The 23048-nt window shown below is 47.0% G+C and overlaps 1 protein-coding gene across 1 annotated transcript in view; it reads right to left on the bottom strand.

The window, feature by feature from the left end:
- Window positions 1-23048, bottom strand: part of LOC137308149 (cyclic nucleotide-gated channel beta-3-like) — a 194398-nt gene that overhangs the window by 100254 nt on the left and 71096 nt on the right. The window contains 2 exon segments of the mRNA XM_067977037.1: window positions 4866-5001; window positions 18041-18163. Coding sequence (XP_067833138.1) covers window positions 4866-5001; window positions 18041-18163 — 259 coding nt within the window.

The raw sequence follows: 23048 nt of genomic DNA, 5'->3' as shown, positions 1-23048 counted from the left end.
TCACTCTCCGCTCGCCACTCACACCCGGTCCGCCCCTGTCACTCTCCGCTCGCCACTCACACCCGGTCCGCCCCTGTCGCTCTCCACTCACACCCGGTCCGCCCCTGTCACTCTCCGCTCGCCACTCACACCCGGTCCGCCCCTGTCGCTCTCCACTCACACCCGGTCCGCTCCTGTCACTCTCCGCTCGCCACTCACACCCGGTCCGCCCCTGTCACTCTCCGCTCGCCACTCACACCCGGTCCGCTCCTGTCGCTCTCCTCTCGCCACTCACACCCGGTCCGCCCCTGTCGCTCTCCGCTCGCTACTCACACCCAGTCCGCTCCTGTCGCTCTCCTCTCGCTACTCACACCCAGTCCGCTCCTGTCGCTCTCCGCTCGCTACTCACACCCGGTCCGCTCCTGTCACTCTCCGCTCGCCACTCACACCCGGTCCGCCCCTGTCGCTCTCCGCTCGCCACTCACACCCGGTCCGCTCCTGTCACTCTCCGCTCGCCACTCACACCCGGTCCGCCCCTGTCGCTCTCCGCTCGCCACTCACACCCGGTCCGCCCCTGTCGCTCTCCGCTCGCCACTCACACCCAGTCCGCTCCTGTCACTCTCCGCTCGCACTCTCCGCTCGCCACTCACACCCGGTCCGCCCCTGTCGCTCTCCGCTCGCACTCTCCGCTCGCCACTCACACCCGGTCCGCCCCTGTCGCTCTCCGCTCGCCACTCACACCCAGTCCGCTCCTGTCACTCTCCTCTCGCCACTCACACCCGGTCCGCCCCTGTCGCTCTCCGCTCGCCACTCACACCCGGTCCGCCCCTGTCGCTCTCCGCTCGCCACTCACACCCAGTCCGCTCCTGTCACTCTCCTCTCGCCACTCACACCCGGTCCGCTCCTGTCACTCTCCGCTCGCCACTCACACCCGGTCCGCCCCTGTCGCTCTCCGCTCGCTACTCACACCCGGTCCGCTCCTGTCACTCTCCGCTCGCGCTCTCCGCTCGCCACTCACACCCGGTCCGCTCCTGTCACTCTCCGCTCGCACTCTCCGCTCGCCACTCACACCCGGTCCGCTCCTGTCACTCTCCGCTCGCCACTCACACCCGGTCCGCTCCTGTCACTCTCCGCTCGCGCTCTCCGCTCGCCACTCACACCCGGTCCGCTCCTGTCGCTCTCCGCTCGCACTCTCCGCTCGCCACTCACACCCGGTCCGCTCCTGTCACTCTCCGCTCGCCACTCACACCCGGTCCGCTCCTGTCACTCTCCGCTCGCCACTCACACCCGGTCCGCTCCTGTCGCTCTCCGCTCGCCACTCACACCCGGTCCGCCCCTGTCGCTCTCCGCTCGCCACTCACACCCGGTCCGCCCCTGTCGCTCTCCGCTCGCGCTCTCCGCTCGCCACTCACACCCGGTCCGCCCCTGTCACTCTCCGCTCGCCACTCACACCCGGTCCGCCCCTGTCGCTCTCCGCTCGCCACTCACACCCGGTCCGCCCCTGTCGCTCTCCGCTCGCCACTCACACCCGGTCCGCCCCTGTCACTCTCCGCTCGCCACTCACACCCGGTCCGCCCCTGTCGCTCTCCGCTCGCGCTCTCCGCTCGCCACTCACACCCGGTCCGCCCCTGTCACTCTCCGCTCGCTACTCACACCCGGTCCACCCCTGTCGCTCTCCGCTCGCCACTCACACCCGGTCCGCCCCTGTCGCTCTCCGCTCGCCACTCACACCCGGTCCGCCCCTGTCACTCTCCGCTCGCCACTCACACCCGGTCCGCCCCTGTCACTCTCCGCTCGCCACTCACACCCAGTCCGCCCCTGTCACTCTCCGCTCGCCACTCACACCCGGTCCGCCCCTGTCGCTCTCCGCTCGCCACTCACACCCGGTCCGCCCCTGTCACTCTCCGCTCGCCACTCATACCCGGTCCGCCCCTGTCGCTCTCCGCTCGCACTCTCCGCTCGCTACTCACACCCGGTCCGCCCCTGTCGCTCTCCGCTCGCCACTCACACCCGGTCCGCCCCTGTCGCTCTCCGCTCGCCACTCACACCCGGTCCGCCCCTGTCGCTCTCCGCTCGCCACTCACACCCGGTCCGCTCCTGTCACTCTCCGCTCGCCACTCACACCCGGTCCGCCCCTGTCGCTCTCCGCTCGCCACTCACACCCGGTCCGCCCCTGTCGCTCTCCTCTCGCCACTCACACCCGGTCCGCTCCTGTCACTCTCCGCTCGCCACTCACACCCGGTCCGCCCCTGTCGCTCTCCGCTCGCCACTCACACCCGGTCCGCCCCTGTCGCTCTCCGCTCGCCACTCACACCCGGTCCGCCCCTGTCGCTCTCCTCTCGCCACTCACACCCAGTCCGCTCCTGTCACTCTCCTCTCGCCACTCACACCCGGTCCGCCCCTGTCGCTCTCCGCTCGCTACTCACACCCGGTCCGCTCCTGTCACTCTCCGCTCGCCACTCACACCCGGTCCGCCCCTGTCACTCTCCGCTCTCCACTCACACCCGGTCCGCCCCTGTCGCTCTCCGCTCGCCACTCACACCCAGTCCGCTCCTGTCACTCTCCTCTCGCCACTCACACCCGGTCCGCCCCTGTCACTCTCCTCTCGCCACTCACACCCGGTCCGCTCCTGTCACTCTCCGCTCGCCACTCACACCCGGTCCTCTCCTGTCACTCTCCGCTCGCCACTCACACCCGGTCCGCTCCTGTCGCTCTCCGCTCGCGCTCTCCGCTCGCCACTCACACCCGGTCCGCCCCTGTCGCTCTCCGCTCGCACTCTCCGCTCGCCACTCACACCCGGTCCGCCCCTGTCGCTCTCCGCTCGCACTCTCCGCTCGCCACTCACACCCGGTCCGCTCCTGTCACTCTCCTCTCGCCACTCACACCCGGTCCGCCCCTGTCACTCTCCTCTCGCCACTCACACCCGGTCCGCCCCTGTCACTCTCCGCTCGCCACTCACACCCGGTCCGCCCCTGTCGCTCTCCGCTCACCACTCACACCCAGTCCGCTCCTGCTTTACGTGTGAGCCGCTCACCTCTCACACCCGGTCTGCTCCTGTCGCTTTCCGCTCCTGCTTTATGTGTGGGCCGCTCGCCTCTCACACCCGGTCCGCTCCTGTCCCTCTCCGCTCCTGCTTTACGTGTGGGCCGCTCGCCTCTCACACCCGGTCCGCCCCTGTCACTCCCCGCTCGCCACTCACACCCAGTCCGCTCCTGCTTTACATGTGAGCCGCTCACCTCTCACACCCGGTCTGCTCCTGTCCCTCTCCGCTCCTGCTTTACGTGTGGGCCGTTCGCCACTCACACCCGGTCCGCTCCTGTCCCTCTCCGCTCCTGCTTTACGCGTGGGCCGCTCGGCACTCACGCCTGGTCCACTCCTGTCATTCTCCACTCCATGTATGGGCCGCTCGTGTCTCACACCCTGAATCCAGATGTCCAGAATCGTGAAGGCTACCATACCAGATTTTAACGGCCTACTGGGCAGAACATCACAGCGGACACTCTGCCCAGTCGGCCGTTAAAATCTGGTAAGGTAGCTATCATGGTTCTGGACATCTGGATTCTGGGTGTGAGAGACCAGTGGTCCACACATAGAGTGGAAGCGGAGAGCGGCAGGAGCGAACCTGGGTGTGTGAGGCGAGCGGCAGGACATCCGGCGGAGGCCTCGTTAGGTAAGTTTAATCACTTTTCTGTAGGGCCAGAAGGAGCAGGAATGCTCCTCTGTGCCCAACAAAGAAAATTTACGCCACTGTCGCCCCTGGCTCCTCCCATGCAAAACCTTCCCGAACCACCTCTGGCAACTTATCTGAGTGCCGGACAGACAGCCTCTGGGCTGCCCGATCTTCATAGGCATAAAAGCTAGTGAGCTGCCTCTGGATGCCCATTGATATCTTACTTATGGAATTGGTCTTTGTTGCTGAGCATGAAGAAATATTTGAGGTAAATGTCCAGAATCATAACTGCTACCTTACCAGATATTAGAGCTCAGGTTTTCTGTTCGGTGTTATTTTATTGCTGGTGATAACCAATTTAAAATAAATCAACACCAGTGTTAAAATAGCGTTAGTCAGAAAATCTAGACCACTACGTATAAAGTCACATGCCAATTAACAGGGAGTGAGGACACACATACACGAGTAGTCTTTGGTGATGAGCATGAGAGAAGTATCTGGGTGAGAGCCCTAAAATCACAAGAAGTATAATGGGGGATTAGGTCATTGCACTTAGAATCATACAGCACAGAAGGAGGCCATTTGGCCCATCATGCCTGTGCTGGCTCTTTGAAAGAGCTATCCAATTCGTTCCACTCCCCTGCTCTTTCTCCGTAGCCCTGAAAATTTTACCTTTTTAAGTATATATCCACTTCCCTTTTGAAAGTTACTATTGAATCCGCTACTACCACCCTTTCAGGCAGTGCATTCCAGATCATAGCAACTCGCTGCGTAAAAAAAAAATCTCCTCATCTCCCCCCTGGGTTTTTTGCTAATTATCTTAAAAGATTTCCATTAGTATTATTTGGGTTGAATATCCTTCTCCCACTGATAAGGTCTCTTCAGTTTATTTAACAGATCAATTCAACATTGGCGGTTTCATCAAGTGTTTTTGCTGAGTAATACAATGCTTATGGACTAATGCAGGTTTAAAGGAAAAATATTCCACTGTAGACCAATTCCACCTCACGTCAAACTTGGGAAATGGAGTTTACTAGTATAGTGTAATAAAGTTTCGACAACATTTTATTTACCAGTATTTCATTCAGCAATACACTGGCTTCAAACCTTTGCCTTAGCCTTTGCTTATATTGTTTGACTTGACTCACAATTTACAGGGTAATGAATACAGGGTAATGAACAGCGATTTATTCTGAGGTATATCCATTTACCTGACCATTTATCTGGAGAACATAAAGAAACCTGTGAAATAATTGCACCCTTGAAAGATCATTTCAAAGACAGTGACTGGTTCTGGGATACAACCAATAGTAATCAAAGTGCAAACTGCCCAATAGTAACACCTCAGGTACCTAGAGAATACATATTTTTCAGCAGTTGAAACCATATTTAAATTAGGGGAAAAATTCAGAACGGAAGTTGTAGGTTATAACATCAGAATATAAGAATTTGTAAGAAGAAGAAGGATTTAAAAAAAAAACAGAACTTGCATTTATATAGTGCCTTTCACATTTTCTGGAAGTTTCAAAGTGCTTTACAGCCAATTAATTACTTTTAGAGTGTGCTTATGTTATGTGCAGCAGCCAATTTACACACTACCAGGTCATACAAACAACAAATGAAATGTTTGAGTGAGCCAGAGAACTCCCTGCTTTTTTTAAATAGTGCTATGGGACGTTTTACATGCACTTGAACAGGCAGTCCAGGCCTCAATTTAACATTTTATATGAAAGATGACACATCGCACAATGCAGCACTCCCTCAGAACTGTACTGAGTTGTCAATTTGGATTATGTGTGGAGTGCTACCAAATGAGCCAAGCTGGCAAATTTAGGCCCATATAAAGCCATGCCTTTTTCATAGATCAACTCCACCAACTGACCTTTTCACCAAATCCTTCAACCCCTTCTCTCTCCAGAAATGTATCCAATTGTCTCTTAAATCCATTGATACCGTCCAATCCAACTGCTTTCCTTTGTAATTTAAGTCGTAAATTTATTACCCCTTTCTTGTTTTTCTTTAATTATTTTTAATTTCATAATTTTTAGCCTGTGTGCTATGTTATCTTTCACCACCACGAATAACTTGCCTGGATGAATTTTGTCAATTCCCACTATAATTTTGAAAACATAGAAACATAGAAAATAGGAGCAGGAGTAGGCCATTCGGCCCTTCGAGCCTGCTCCACCATTCAATACGATCATGGCTGATCCTCTATCTCAATACCATATTCCCGCTCTCTCCCCATACCCCTTGAGGCCTTCTGTGTCTAGAAATCTATCTATCTCCTTCTTAAATATATTCAGTGACTTGGCCTCCACAGCCTTTTGTGGTAGAGAATTCCACAGGTTCATCAACTTAAAGTTGTCACAGAAAACAAGCCAAATTTCCTTAATCTTTCCTCATAACGTACATTCCTCATACCAGAATCATCTTTGTTGCTCACCTCTGTACCCTGTCAAGGGCAATAATATTCTTCTTTTGAATAGATGACCAGAGCTCACACAATGCTCCAGACAGGATCTTATCACTGTCTTTTACAGCATCAATAAAATCTCTTTACATTTATATTCTATCTGTGCTAATGCACCTTAATTACCAGTTTTTACTACAGTTAAGCACTGTGCTGATGGTTTAATTGTTTGATCGATGAGATCTCTATCATATTTAGCAAGTTTTATCACTGTTCCAAGTAACAGTTGAAGCATTGTTTTCTGGAATTCCAGAGCTTAGTGCCAAGGCAGCTGAAGGCACAGCTGCCAATGGTGGGGTGATGGAAATCGGGGATGCACAAAAAGGCCAGAGCTGGAGGAACGCAGCGTTCTCTGGAGGAATTTGAACACTAGGATGAGAATGTTAAATTTGAGGCATTGCTGGAGTGGGAGTCAATGTAGGTCAGCGAGCACAAGGATGATGGGTGAATGGGACTTGGTGCGAGTTAGGATACAGGCAGCAGAGTTTTGGATGAGCTGAAGTTTACGGAGTTGGAAGGTGGGAGGCCGGCCGGGAGAGCATTGGAATAGTCAAGCCTGGAGGTGATAAAGGCATGGATGAGGGTTTCAGTAGCAGATGTGCTGAGGCAGGGGTGGAGGCCTACTCCTGTTCCTATCTTCCTATGTTTCTATAATAAAGTTTCAACACTCTACAGAGAGTGGGCTGGCTAGCTGAGAGGCAACAGCAAGGGCACTGACAGAGTGGTAGGGGCAGGACAGGAATGCTGTCATCCTGAGAGAGGACAGCAGGTTCATGTTCCATGGAGACACTGCCACCTGCTGCCTCCTGTTATGTGCTACCTTCTCCTGCAAGAAAGTGGGACATTTGTCAGTGAGTGTCCTGCAAAACGTTTGGATGATGTGGCTGTCATGGTTGAATAGTTGCCAGAGTGTGTGACCTGTGAAATTGTGGGTGTGCGGCTTGCAAAAGTGGCAATGCGTGAAGGTGAGAGGAAGCATCTGATTGGAAGAGTTGAATACTGATTGAAAGAGTTTGTTGGTAGGTGGGCGATGGGGAGAGCAGTGGATGCGGCTAATGGTGTGGTTGGTAGGAGACGCCACTTGACAGTTGACCTCCCTCACGTTGACCACTCGTGTCAAAGCACTGAACTTCTTCCTGCACTGCATCCATATTCATGGTGCTATGCGCCTGGCATTGACTTCATCCCCTACTGTCTCCCACTGTCTTGGAAGCATATGTTTGGAGGGCCTCTTGCCCCCTGTCCACCTCTTGCACCAAGGCCTCTAGTGCATCATCAGATGCAGGCCCGTTACGAACTCAAGTCGGCAGAATGGTGGGGTCTGGCTTGCAGATTGGAGAATGTGGGATTTAGTAACGTGGAACCTTTATTCAATGTTTTAAAATAACTCAAACAGTTTGTAAACATAGGGACGGGACCTGTATCTGTGTTTTACATGCTGCCTGCATCTCAACGACCGGGCATGGGTTAATTGTGCCGTATTTTCCAAGGAGTACGTGGCCTCCTTATTATTCCTACCAAAATGCACCACCTCACACTTATCTATATTGAAATTCATTTTCCAATTACACACCCAATCTGCAAATTTATTAATGTCTTCCTGTATTTTGTCGCAGTCCTCCTCAGTATTAACCATACCCCGCAAATTTTGAAATTGTACTTCCGATTCCCAAGTACAAATTGTTTATGTAAATGGTGAACAAAAGTGGTCCCAGCACCGATCCCTCTGGAACATCACTTTCCATCTTTTGCCAGTTTGAGAAACTACCTTTAACCCCTACTCTCTGTTTTCTGTTTTGTAGCCAGCTTGCTATCCATTCTGCTACTTGTCTCCTGACTCGACATGTTCTGACCTTAGTCATGTGGTACCTCATCGAAGACCTTTTGAAAATCCAGATATATTACATCTATTTCATTGCCCTTGTCTACACTTTCTGTTACTTCAAAGAATTCAATAAGGTTGGTCAAGCATGACCTTCCCTTTTGAAATCCATGCTGACTATTCTTCATTATATTTTCAGCTTCTAGATTTTTCTCTATTATATCTTTGAGTAAGGATTCCATTATCTTTCCTACAACCGATGTTAAGCTAATTGATCTATAGTTCCCTGGACTTGTTCTATTTCCCTTTTTAAACATAGGAATCACATTAGCTGTTCACCAGTCCCTCTGGCACTATTCCCTCTTCTAGTGAATTTATATATATATATGTACTAGGTCTCTGCTATCTCTTCCCTAACTTCTTTTAACATGCGCGGATGCAATTCATCCAGACCTGAGGTTTTATCCTCTCTAAGTTTGATTAGTTTATCAATTATTTCCTCCCTTTCTATCTTAAATGTCTTTACATCTTTTTTGATCTCTTGTTCTAATCTCCTGCCCACCTTATTAGTCTCCCTGGTAAATACTGAGGCAAAGTAATTATTTAATATTTCCACCATTTCACTGTCATTGCCTGTGAGTTTATCATGTGCATCCTTTAGTGGCCCTATCTCTATCCTGATTTTTCTTTTGTTATTTATGTGTCTGTAGAATACTTTACTATTTTTTGATATTCCTTGATAATTTAATTTTGTGGTTTCTCTTTGCCTTCCTAATTGTTTTTTTTAGGCTTTTTTCCTAACTTTTTTGTATTCCCCTTTGTCATCCTCTACTTTGTTGTCTATATACTTTTTCTTTAGTTTCAATTTTGCCCTTATTTCTTTATTCATTTACAGTGTGTCATTACTGGCTAGTGTATTCTTGCTTTTTAGTGGGATATATTTCCCCTGGATTCTATTGATCACCATTTTAAATGTTTCCCACAGCTGTTCCATTTTTTTGTTTGTTAGTAAAATTTTCCAGTTTATTTTCTCTAGTTCCATTCTCATCCGCTGAAAATCAACTTTTTTACCAATTTATTACTTTGGTCTTTGTCTTACTTATGTCCTTCTCAATCTTTATCTTAAACCTTATTATGTTGTGATCGCTATTGCCTAGATGTTCCCCGACGCTGACTTCTTTTATCTGTTCTGGTTTATTTCCCGTTATTAGATCCAGTAGTGCTTTCTCTCTTTTTGGGCTTTTTACATACGGGGTGAGAAATGAGTCCTGCGCACATTGTAAAATCTCCATCCCCTGTACTCCTTTACTTACCTCTTCTTGCCAGATTATTTGGGGGAAGTTTTTTTTTATTCGTTCACGGGATGTGGGCGTCGCTGGCAAGGCCGGCATTTATTGCCCATCCCTAATTGCCCTTGAGAAGGTGGTGGTGAGCCGCCTTCTTGAACCGCTGCAGTCCATGTGGTGACGGTTCTCCCACAGTGCTGTTAGGAAGGGAGTTCCAGGATTTTGACCCAGCGACAATGAAGGAACGGTGATATATTTCCAAGTCGGGATGGTGTGTGACTTGGAGGGGAACGTGCAAGTTAAAATCCCCCATGATTATTATTCTCTGTCCTTTACTCATTTCACATATTTGCTTACATATTTCTTCCTCCTTTCCACTATTAGCTGGTCTGTAATATACCCCAATAGTGTGATCGATCCCTTCTTATCTTTTATTTCAATCCACATGGATTCTGTTTCTATCCTTCTGTTACTTATGTCCCTTTTTTCTACTGCCATTATATTATCTCTAATTAGTCCGGCTGCTCCACTCCCTCCCCCCCCCCCCCTTCTTCCTTCCCTATCTTTTCTGATTAAGTTATAGCCTGCAATGTTTCGTTGCTAGTCCTGTTCTTTATGTAGCCATGTTTCAGTTATATATTTTGTTCCTCACTTCAGATTATTGCCTCCAGTTCCTCCATTTTATTTCGGGCACTGTGCACATTGCTGTACAGGCAGATTACTTAGCTATAGTGGTTGTTCCTTTCACTTTCACACTTTTTACCTTGTCATTTTTCTTATTTATCACTCTCGCTGTGTTTATTTCAGTTATTTTATTGTTTCCCAGACCTGGAGTATTTACGGTTTCTACAACACTGGCCTGAACTTTACTCTGGTCCCTGTGTCTTGCTCTTGTTTAATCTTTTTTACTAATATTTTTGCCTGAACCCTCCCTCACCCCCCCCCCCCGCCCCCCTCATATATTGGTTTAAAGTCTTATTAACCACCCTGTTTATCCTTTCCACTAGGACCTTGATGCCAGCCTGGTTCAGGCGCAGCCCATCCCAACTGTGCAGCTCCTTCCTGTCCCAGAACTGATGCCAGTGTCCCGTGAAAAGAAATCCCTCCTTCCCAAACAAATCCTTCAGCCATGTGTTTACTTCCCTGATCTGTTTGTACCTATGCCAATTCACACGTGGCTCAGGTAATAATCTTCAGATTACTGCCCTGGAGGTCCTGCTCTTCAATTTAGTTCCGAACTCCTGATACTCTCTTAGCAATTCCTCCTCCATATTCTTTCCTGTTTCATTGGTTCAGACGTGGATCACAACAACTGGACCCTCCCCCTCCCTTTCCAGATTCTTTTCCAACTGTTTAGAGATGCCCCTTACCCTGGCACCAGGTAGGCACACACCCTTAGGGAGTCTCGATCCTGACTGCAAAGAATCGTATCTATCCCTCTAATTATCGAATCTCCTATAACTGCCACCTTTCTACTTTGCACCTACTCCCCTTCGACAGCCTCCTGCTCCAGGGTGCCTTGGTCAGCATTCTGGCTGTCCTTCCCATGGTCTTTTTTCTTATCTTCACAGGTATCAAGTTCATTGTACCTGTTGGACAGGACTAGTGTCTGTGGGACCTCCTCCTTTATCTCCGCTCTGTTCCAACTATCCTGCTGACTACCAGTCACACTCTCCCCCTCCTGTACCTGTGCTTTCCTCTGAGGTGTGACTGGATTCTGGAGAAAACTGTCCAGGTATTCCTTCCCCTTCCTTATGTGTCAGAGTGTCTCTAACTCACACTCCAGCTCAAAGACTCTGAGCCGGAGTGTCTCAAGTCAGAAACATTTACTGCAGATATGGCAATCCGGGATAGTCTTGCTATCCACAAACTGCCACATACTGCAATCCCAACACATAACCAGTGCTGCCATTTCTAGTTTTTATTTGTTTATTTACTTAGTTAGTCTTGTTTTATTTGTTTAATTTTTAAAAAAATAAAAGGCTTTAATTAATTCTTTTTAAAAGATTATCCGAGATCCTTATCCTTGATCCTTACCTCCATACTTAACCTCGGTACTTATCTTATTTCCCTTGGGTTCCACCACTCCTTTCTCTCTGCGCTGATTCTGACATCACGCTGACATTTCAAGTTTCTACCTATGGTTGAGTTGGTCTCGTGCTCGCTATGCTCTCGCCTCTTTTAATATCAGACCCCCACTGCCAGCGTGCTTTATATCCTCGCCGCTCTCACTGTGCTCTCGCCGCTTTTAATATCAGACCCCCACTGCCAGCGTGCTTTATATCCTCGCCGCTCTCACTGTGCTCTCGCCTCTTTTAATATCAGACCCCCACTGCCAGCGTGCTTTATATCCCCGCCGCTCTCACTGTGCTCTCGCCGCTTTTAATATCAGACCTCTGCTGCCAGGGTGCTTTATATCCTCGCCGTGCTCGCGTCGCTTTTAGAAACATAGAAACATAGAAAATAGGAGCAGGAGTAGGCCATTCGGCCCTTCGAGCCTGCTCCGCCATTCAATATGATCATGGCTGATCCTCTATCTCAATACCATATTCCCGCTCTCTCCCCATACTCCTTGATGCCTTTTGTGTCTAGAAATCTATCTATCTCCTTCTTAAATATATTCAGTGACTTTGCCTCCTCAGCCTTCTGTGGTAGAGAATTCCATAGGTTCACCACCCTCTGAGTGAAGAAATTTCTCCTCATTTCAGTCCGAAATGTCCCACCCAGTATCCTTTTTTTTATTTGTTCATGGGCTGTGGGCGTCGCTGGCGAGGCCGGCATTTATTGCCCATCCCTAATTGCCCTTCAGTAGGTGGTGGGGAGCTGCCTTCTTGAACCACTGCAGTCCGTGTGGTGAAGGTTCTCCCACAGTGCTGTTAAGAAGGGAGTTCCAGGATTTTGACCCAGCAAAGATGAAGGAATGGTGATATGTTTCTAAGTCGGGATGGTGTGTGACTTGGAGGGGAATGTGCAGGTGGTGTTGTTCCCATGTGCCTGCTGCTCTTGTCCTTCTAGGTGGTAGAGGTCGCGGGTTTGGGAGGTGCTCGAAGAAGCCTTGGCGAGTTGCTGCAGTGCATCCTGTGGATGGTACACACTGCAGCCACTGTACGCAGGTGGTGAAGGGAGTGAATGTTTAGGGTGGTGGATGGTGTGCCAATCAAGCGGGCTGCTTTGTCCTGGATGGTGTCAAGCTTCTTGAGTGTTGTTGGAGCTGCACTCATCCAGGCAAGTGGAAAGTATTCCATCACACTCCTGACTTGTGCCTTGTAGATGGTGGAAAGGCTTTGGGGAGTCGGGAAGTGAGTCACTCACTGCAGAATACCCAGCCTCTGATCTGCTCTTGTAGCCACAGTATTTATATGGCTGGTCCAGTTAAGTTTCTGGTCAATGGTGACCCCCAGGATGTTGATGGTGGGGGATTCGGCGATGATAATGCCGTTGAATGTCAAGGGGAGGTGGTTAGACTCTCTCTTGTTGGAGATGGTCATTGCTTGGCACTTGTCTGGCACAAATGTTACTTGCCACTTATCAGCCCAAGCCTGGATATTATCCAGGTCTTGCTGCATGCGGGCTCGGACTGCTTCATTATCTGAGAGGTTGCGAATGGAACTGAACACAGTGCAATCATCAGCGAACATCCCCATTTCTGACCTTATGATGGAGGGAAGGTCATTGATGAAGCAGCTGAAGTTGGTTGGGCCTAGGACACTGCCCTGAGGAACTCCTGCAGCAATGCCCTGGGGCTGAGATGATTGGCCTCCAACAACCACTACCATCTTCCTTTGTGCTAGGTATGAATCCAGCCAATGGAGAGTTTTCCCCCTGATTCCCATTGACTTCAATTTTACTAGGGCTCCTTGGTGCCACACTCGGTCAAATGCTGCCTTGATGTCAAGGGTAGTCACTCTCACCTCACCTCTGGAATTCAGCTCTTTTGTCCATGTTTGGACCAAGGCTGTAATGAGGTCTGGAGCCGAGTGGTCCTGGCGGAACTCAAACTGAGCATCAGTGAGACTGTGACCCCTCGTTCTGGGCCCCCCAGCCAGGGGAAACAACCTCTCTGCATCCAGTGTGTCTAGCCCTGTCAGAATTTTATATGTTTCAATGAGATCCCCTCTCATTCTTCTAAACTCGAGTGAATACAGGCCGAGTCGACCTAATCTCTCCTCATCTGACAGTCCTGCCATCCCAGGGATCAGTCTGGTGAACCTTCACTGCACTCCCTCTATGGCAAGTATATCCTTTCTTAGGTAAGGAGACCAAAACTGCACACAATACTCCAGGTGTGGTCTCACCAAGGCCCTGTATAACTGCAGTAAGACATCCTTGCTCCTATACTCAAACCCTCTTGCAATGAAGGCCAACATACTATTTGCCTTCCTAACTGTTTGCTGCACCTGCATGTTTGCTTTTCAGTGATTGGCGTACAAGGACATCCAGGTCCCTTCGTACATCAACATTTCCCAATCTATCACCATTTGAATAATACTCTGCCTTTCTGCTTTTCCTTCCGAAGTGGAAAATTTCACATTTATCCACATTATACTGCATCTGCCATGTATTTGCCCACTCACTCAATTTGTCTAAATTGTCTTGAAGCCTCTTTGCATCCTCCTCACAACTCACAATCCCACCTAGTTTTGTATCGTCAGCAAACTTGGAAATATTACATTTGGTTCCCTCATCCAAATCATTGATATATATTGTGAATAGCTGGGGCCCAAGCACTGATCCCTGCGGTACCCCACTAGTCACTGCCTGCCACCCCGAAAAAGACCCATTTATTCCTACTCTCTGTTTCCTGTCTGTTAACCAATTTTCAATCCATGCCAGTATATTACCCCCAATCCCATGTGATTTAATTTTGCACACTAACCTCTTATGTGGGACTTTATCAAAGGCCTTCTGAAAATCCAAATAAACCACATCCACTGGTTCTCCCTTATCTATTCCACCAGTTACATCCTCAAAAAAACTCCAGTAGGTGTGTCAAACATGATTTCCATTTCATAAATCCATGTTGACTTTGTCTTATCCCGTTGATATTTTTTGTATGTCCTGTTATCAAACCCTTTATAATAGACTCTAGCATTTTCCCTGCTACTGATATTCGGCTAACCGGTCTGTAGTTCCCTGTTTTCTCTCTCCCTCCTTTTTTAAATCTCAGACTTCCGTTGCCAGCATGCTTTATATCCCTGCCGCTCTCGCCGCTTAGTTTTATTTGTCACCCATTAGCCCATTTATGTCTTAAATCTTGTATTGTTTCTATGGGCCCGATTTTACCAGGCCTACGGGTTTCCGGCGGGTTGGGTTTCGGGAGCGTGGTCAACGCGCCCGGTGAAATTAGTGGGTTGCCCGCGCGATCGTAGCAGGCAATCCACTAATTGGATCCAATTACCTGCTCCTCTGGGCTCCGCGCTGCTGGTCTGCGCGTCGGGCGGGCTGTGCACGCGCAGTACGATCTGTCAGCTGGAGGCTCTCTAGTTAAAGGGGCAGTCCTCCACTGACAGATGCTGCAACCAATAGAACACATTACAGCATGGAGCAGCCCAGGGGGAAGGCTGCTCCCAGTTTAATGATGCCTCACCCCAGGTATCACCAGATGGGGTGAGGAGGAGGACAGAGATCTTCCACCCGGCGGGCGGGAGGAAGCGGCCTGCCTCTGCCACCAAGAAGGCCTGGCTCGAGGTGGCAGAGGAGGTCACCTGCACCACCAACATATCGCCCACCTGCATACAGTGCAGGAGGCGCTCCAATGACCGCAGTAGGTCAGCCACAGTGAGAACACGTAGTCTTTCACCTACACTCCGTCTGCCACAACACTGCCCCCACCCCACATCTCTTTCGGCACCGCCAACACCACTCTGTCACATCACCCCTCATACCCACTCAAACCCCATCCTCATCTTACCTGCACCTACTCACCTCGAGAGTACTCACCCCGCCACTAACACGCAACCCAATCCTCATACAATCTCATGGCTCTATCCCATACGCACCCTCTCGTGCATCTCCCTCACAGCCAGCCTCACTCAACCTGCCACCACCTGTGCTGCAGCCACAGGGCATGCATCACATATGTGCAGTAGGCAGCGTAAGGCAAACGTGTCGTGAGCATGAAGGGGATGCACAAGGGTGTTTGAGGGTTTGTCATGGGTGTTACCTATATTGAATTTCAGAACAACTCACATCACACATTATATTGGCACCACCACTGCCATGTCTCCGCGAATCCTGTCTGTTTTGTGCAATAATGCCCGCTCCTGGGTATCACTATGAGGACCCACCACTGATGCCACCCATTGTGTCACTGCAGAGTAGGTGCAGGTGTATTTGCAGGGCTCTTCCGCGCAGACGACTGAGAGACATCGGCGGTGTACCCGGCTGCACCCTGGAAGGATGCGGAGGAGAAGTTGTGGAGGGCAGTGGTGACTTTGGCAGCGACAGGTAAGCAGATGGTGCTGGGGCCAGCCAGGAGCAGCTTGGCATGAAAGAGGCTGCAGATGTCCACGACTACATGTCGAGTGAATCTGCGCCTCCGTGTGCACTGCTGCTCGGAGAGGTCCGGGGAGCTGCGCCTCGGTCTGTGGACCCTGTGGCGAGGGTAGTGCCCTCTGCGACGCGTCTCTCTCTGCAGTAGCCCTCCCTCCTGCTGTACAGGTGGATGTGTCACAGCACTCTGTTGTGGAGCTCCACGTGTCAGAGGTGGACGGCGTGGATGGTGAGGCTGGTGATGCTGTTCGCCCTCCGAGGGGGTCATGACTGCAGCTACGACGGCCCCCATCCGCAATATGTACATCTGAGGGGGTCCGCAAGGTAGGCACATGTCTCCGGACCCCGGGGTGAGTGTGCAGGTTGGTGACTTTGACCGTCAGGAGAGGGGTGGTGGAGGCCACACTTTGTCCCAAGTGACAGAGCGGCCTCCTGCAATGGGTGAGGGTCTCCCCCCACCCCCCCACCTGTCAAATGGACCTTTGCAGCTGCCACAGGCTGACGGCTGCAACACGTCCAGTTCAACTAGGACTGTTTCCCCCAGTGTGTGAAACAGTCCCATGTTTCTCCAAAATCACACACAGTCCCTTAATCAGGTCAGTTAATGACCTGAACAAGCGAAATAAATACACTCAGGTGGCATCCCGCTGGCTTTAATTGCCTGCGGGATTCCCACCAGCGGGGGCCACGCACGCACCCCCGCACGTCATCGGGGAACCCGGAAGTGGGCGGGATCGTGGCGCGATCCGGTCACGTGCCTGGATATCGGGATTTTCGCGGCCCCCCTGCTGGAAACGCACAGGAAACCCGCCGGTAAAATCGAGCCCTATGTATTTTCCTTGTCTCTTATTTTGGTATCATGGAGATTTTGCTAACTATACTCTCAGTTAGAGATTTCCAATTGAGCTGGCCGAAAATCAATTGGAAATCTAGAAGCTTATAAAGAACTGAAAAGTGAAATAATAGATAAAAAATCAGGTACAAAAGATTTCTTTCTGATTTAAAAAAAAGTTCAGCATTTTCAAGAAAAAAAACATAGTATTACTTTAAGACGTTAATAAAAATTACAAAGTTGTTAAGTATACCTGACCAAGAATGGCTGAAAGAATAAGAGCTCCTAAAAAATAGTTGCACATCTGAAATATTTGCTCAAATTCATTGGTTGGGTATGGAAGCTCAGCAATCATCAGAAGGGATTTCTCCGCATAAAGGAAACAGCTGATGTAGCTGAAAAAGAATTATCAACAGGGCAAAAAGAGAAATAAAATCTGTGAAATAGAAAATATTCAACTTCAATTTTAGGTATAAACTGATGTCTAATGGTTAAAAATAACAATTTACTATTAAAGCTATATGTTAAAATGTAAAGAAAGTAAATAAATTCAATGTTGAGTGAAGACAATGCAGGTTACTGTGCAGTTTCAAAGAGTAAGAAATAAATGCAATATTCAGCCATATGCAGCAAGTGAAGCAATCCAGCACTTCAGGGAAAAATAAACTTTGCAATGCAAAAAGGACAGGCAAACAATTTGTACATAATCCTGCTGGTAATTGCTTTATTAACTGATTGACTTGAATGCTTTGCATTCTGTCCACGGACACCTGAGTGTGATTGTAAGGCAATGTAATGAATGGAATTTCTAAACTAAAAGCAGAGCTGAGGCAGAGTTCAACTGTCATCTGGACCCCAAGATTAGATTACAGCTTTATTGATTCGGGGAATTGAATAATTGTTTAAAATAGTCCATACTTTTTTTAACATGGAAGGCTAACATAATTGTGATGTTAAAGAAATTAATTGCAGAATGTAACCAATAAAACCTTTGGTGTCTAATATAAAACTATTGGGTGAATTTCCAGTGACAAATGGTGGTCTTAGACTCATCAGTGAAGTCCCCAAAACTGGCCAAAAGAACTCTTTAGGTTGTACTTGATCACATCAGATTTGAATATTGTGACTCACTAGCTTTTTGTCAAAGGCCCCTCCCATTTCATTTCTCCACTCTCTCTCTACCTCTGTGACAACATTCCAGGGTTGGTGAGCAGTGGGTATCAAGGCTAGAGATACAAGCTGCAGCACATTTGCTGAGGGCCACAGGTAAGAGAGTGGCAGGCGGCAAATGCAGAATATCAGTGGATTTGAATTTTAAAACACATCCATATGTAACCAAAGGTTGTAATTATTCTGTTAGTGTGAAAATATAATCATTGGCCTAGAAAGATGAACTGTTATTTAACATTATACTAATACCGTGCCAATTGTTCTCTTTTCCATTTTTGCAATGACAATCTCAAACAGTGTCTGAGGAAAGTTTTACCTGTTTCCTTTGCCATTGTAGACCCATTTAGTGCTGTTAATGCCTTCATATTCTGAAGCCCAGTAATACATACAAGCATTGATATGCAGAAGGAAAAGCAGATATCCTGTTGTTCGTGCAACTCTAAACAGAATGAAACATATGAGCTAGTTAGTATTAATGGTGAACCATTTGCTTTGCAACAAAGTGGCTGTAGTTTTGGCTTCTCGGGCTGTTTCTCATTCATATCTGATTGTCACAGTTAGGTTGGATTTTGTCAGATTGTGGTATATTCACAGGTAGAGCACCATTGTGCCAATTGAATGTACCACCTGGAGGAGGGCATAATGAAAGATAAGGCTTGTAGCCCACATTTTCTCACATCTTGTGTTTAGGGTCCAAGGGACAAGAGCTGCAAAAATCTGAAAAAATCTCCACCGATAGTAACTAATGTACACTGTAAGTAATTCAAATTATGACATCTTGTGGAACTTATTGGTACAGCATAACTTTAATATAAAAATAAAAAAGGGAAACTCTCACAAGGTGAATAAAAATTCAAATCAGACAATATTCTGAAAGTTTTCATCATTGAGCAATTAAATAACCCTAAAGGACAAAATAAGAAAAAAATTCATTGAATATAGGACATTTAATTGGCAGCTTCAAGGAAATCAGACATCCTGGACTAGTAATTTTTTAGTTTTCATCGCACACACTGACACTGAACACACCATAATATCATACTGACAAAGCTACTTTTAGTAATAATATTAACAATTAAATCACTAAAAGAAGCAAATTTAAACAAAAATACTAAATTTTTAAATTTCGGTTCCCTATCCTTCATTTCCCCTATTCTCTTTGTTCTGTTATTATTTTAACTCTACTTTTGATTTAATAAACCCTATTCCATCTAGTCTACATTTTTCCTTAAGAAGCTAACTTTAAACACTTTACTTACTTGAGTCTCTATCTAGGATGAAGACCCACAGCAAAAACAATTGGCCACCTCTGATCATAAAATTGATTCATTTGAGGGAGGTAATTTGGTCCACCTTGGTTTATACATCCAGAATTTAAAAATTACAGTCCTCCATCACATTATCTAACTGTATCTTGAATATATCTAAGGCTTGTACCTCTTCTGCCCACCCAAAAGACCATTCCAAGTGTTAATCACTCTTTGTGTGAAGAAGTTCTTCATAGTATCTGCTCTAATTTATTCTTTCATCATTTTTAGCCTATGCCCCTTGTGCTAGTAACATGGCCTACCTCGAAATAGTGCTCCAGGTTTACTTTATCTATACATCTAATATCTTGTATACTCTTATAAAGTCATATCTCACCAATCTTCTTTGATGATTGAAGAACTCCAGGTTATTTAGTTCTTCCTTGTAACTCAACCCTTTGACTCTGGAGATCAGCCTTGTAAAAGTTCTCTGCACCCTCTCCATGGCTTGAATGTTTCTCATGTCTTGGTGACCAAAACTGAACCCAATATTCTAAGTATGGTCTGACCAGGGCACTGTACACTTATAGTACTCAACTGACTTATTAATATAATTTAGCATTCTTTTCAGTTTGTTTATTGCTGCGACATACTAATTTTGCATGTTAAGTGCAGATTCTACTGACCTCTCTTTCCACTTCACCTTTAGCTGTTCTACTCCATTCATAGTATAGTTGCGACCCCCATTTTTGCTTCCAATGTGCAGTATTTTGCACTTCTCTTTATTGAATTTCACCTACCACTTCTTCTTCCATATGGCAGCTTAAAAAGCAACATTAAATGTTGATGTCCAAGTTTGTCATCCACTCTATGGCCTCTGGTAATACAATGTCTACTGTTGATTTGCCGAATTTAACATTTTATCTAACTCCTTTTGTAGGTCTCCGGCTTCTTTCTCTAATAACTACTCCCTCCCCCCACCCCTCCAGCTTATTATCTGTGAATTTGAGCAGCTTACATTGGCTTTCTAATTCAAAGTTATTAATGCGGGTTAAACACACCAATCACATTGCTCCCCTAAAGTAACCAGTTTTCTTTTCTTAAGCCAATTCATTAGCCACATTCAGTTGAAAACTACTCTTTTCAGCTAGTTAAGGTTTAGAACTCATAGACACAACCAGGTCAATATTTGACCTAATTTTCCAGTGCTAATATTTGATCTTCCAAAAATTAATACAAAGATTTGACACTGCCAAATCAATGACCTAACCAGGGTTGAGAATTTGATAAATTAGGCTTAGCTATGTTTTTTTTGTGAATTTCTGTCTGATTGCATTCCTGTGAAGCACATTGTGGTGTTTTCCTACGTTAACGATGCTAGACGTTAAATGGAAGTTGTTGTTGTTTGTAGGGGTTCTTGGACCCACAGTAATAAACTGACTTTGGAGGATACAAAGCAATGCTAGTTCATACCCATGATCTTTAGCATATGTGAAGCTATAAACACAGAGAATCGGTTTAGTTATGATAAGAAACATCGATAGGATCATCTGTGATTTGTACTGCATGCTGCTTAATGTAGCTAAAACTGACGTAAAGAAAGGTTATACATGTGCTAAGGAAGTGGATGGATTCTTACCACTAGAAGTTTACATTTTGCCTCTTGCATTTCCACAATGGAAATGAAAATTGGGAGAGATGTATAATGGGCGACTGATTCGATATCGCCTGTTTTACACTATCACCCAAAGTCAAAATTACCTCTCCCTGCCCCCCTGCCCCCCCCCCCCCACCCTCATGGTGTTCAGATGAGGAGCGACTTTCCATCCATTGAAATTTCCCAATATTACATCATGCTTTGTACTTTCACCATCGGTCAGGCTGAATGATGAGAATATCTCCTGTTTATCACCCATTCATTAAATCAGTAACCAAGATTTTCCAATTGGCATTATCTTAGCTCCAGCAGTAACATATTTAAAATAAATGGGTTACTGCTGGCATTGAAATAACATTGATCACAAAATCTACGCTGGTGTGTTCAGTTATCTAATTTCAGTTCTACCAGCTATTCCTGATCTCATCCCATCACTTTTTCTAGGTCGGCTATTCTTCAGGCTTGGAGAAGCTAAGGGGGAGATTGTTTGCATAAAATGAAGGGACAGAAGAGGCAATTCGAACTATAGCTGTCTGGTTTAAACAGAGTGGTAGCAGCCCTAAAATGGGATTGGGTCACATACTGCCTCATTTACGCTGGCGCTGTGGCTGCCATTATCTTGGTAGGGCCTTTAGATGGGCAGCTGGAGCACGTGTCTTTCAGACGGGAGATCACTTCAAATATGCAAATCAGGGTCCAATGACATACATAGGACCCTGATTGCAATTTTAAGGTACAAATTGGCTCTTGGACAGATTTTCTGGTTCTACAGCACCGGTGTGCTCCTGTACCACTGTCTTTAGGAACAGGAAATTTTACATTAGTATTCCAAGTGTGGCCTAACCAATGCATTATAAAGGTGATTCAACCCATTAACTTCTTTCCTTTTTTTTCAAACCCTACAAAAATGCTTGCTTATCTTTCAGTTTCAGTCTGACAAAGGGTTACACCCCAAACCTGCCTTTTCTCTGCTTTTGTTACTGACTTGCTGCATATTTCCAGCATTTTCTGTTTTAATTTCAAATTTCCAGCATTTGCAGTTTTTTTCTTCTTTAATGCATTGTAAAGCCTCAACATAACCTCTGTTGACTTATAGGGGTAAATTTTATGAGTTAGCACTCCTGGGTACTGGGATTTGTCATTCAGTTTTGGTGACGGACACTAGGTTTTGTCACTCAATGTTGGTGGAGGACACTGAAATCTGTCACTCGGTACTGGGGAGAAGATTGGGACCTATCATCCAATATTGGCAGAGGATGCTATGATCTGTCACTCAGTATTGGGGGAGGACACTGAGAACTGTCACTTAGTATCAGGAAAGATCACTGACGCCTGTCACCCAATATTGGGCCGGGATATTGGGATCTATTGCTGAGTGTTTAGGGGGTGACACTTGATCTGCCATTGAGTGCTTAGCAAAGGAGGAAAGGATATAATGGGCCCTCCCCCTCTGATTTTTTGGCAGAATTGGCACGGGCAGAGGTAGGAAATGGATCAGGATATGCTTCACCTCGTCCCCATCCATTTTTACATCCTCCTAATTTCCTGCCAGAAGTAATTGGTGATGTTCAATACATCCGCTTATATATGGGCATAGGCATGTTATAATGATAGCCACATGACAGAAAAGTGTCATTTGATGTATATTCTGTCACATGCACCAGAGTAACACTGAAGGAGCACCTGTTCATCCCTAGTGTCCAGCATTGTTATGACGGATGATGAGTTGCATAGGTTTTGGCATGATTTCTAAATATTTAATTTTTGTTTTCTAATATTCAGTTGGCAGCACAGAAGTCACCAGCCATACGATGCTGCTGACAGGCCTCTTAGGTCAATCTCTACCCTGGAGGCCAGGGAGCCCACCAAAATTATTTAAATGGTCTGAAGCTGGAAAATCCGCCATAGCCAAGGGGCCACATCTTTGTGGTGGGTGGGAGTCCCATCGTGTCAAACATGTGTCCCATCATGTCAAAAATAGAAAATCTGGGCTGATTTTTATGCAGGTGCAATTCAAATCTCAGCTGCTAACAGATTCACACTACTTTGTGTTCGATACCACTACTTTTATTTCATATATTACAAACATTGCACAGAAATGAAAATTTAAACATTGCTGACAGAAATTAGTTTGCAGTCCCCAGGCAAGAAAGAGAAATGTCAACCAAAGAATAACAATAATCTATTGCTACAGTCTCTTGGCCTCAATCTCAGCACGTGATTCTAGGCAAACAACACAGTCTTTTAGTCTACTCATCAAAGTATGCGGCATATAGACTATGGTACTGGACCTGGTGTGTCAATATTGAGCTTTCAAAGACAAATTAGGTGCATTACAGTCAGAGATGACAGTATATTAAGGTTATACTGAGCAAACTGAGAAGCGTCAGTGTGAATTAATGTAGACTAATCGTGGTTAG

Source organism: Heptranchias perlo, chromosome 3 (assembly GCF_035084215.1).
Source record: "Heptranchias perlo isolate sHepPer1 chromosome 3, sHepPer1.hap1, whole genome shotgun sequence".
Lineage (NCBI taxonomy): Eukaryota > Metazoa > Chordata > Chondrichthyes > Hexanchiformes > Hexanchidae > Heptranchias > Heptranchias perlo.
This window is presented reverse-complemented; position numbering and strand designations above follow the sequence as displayed.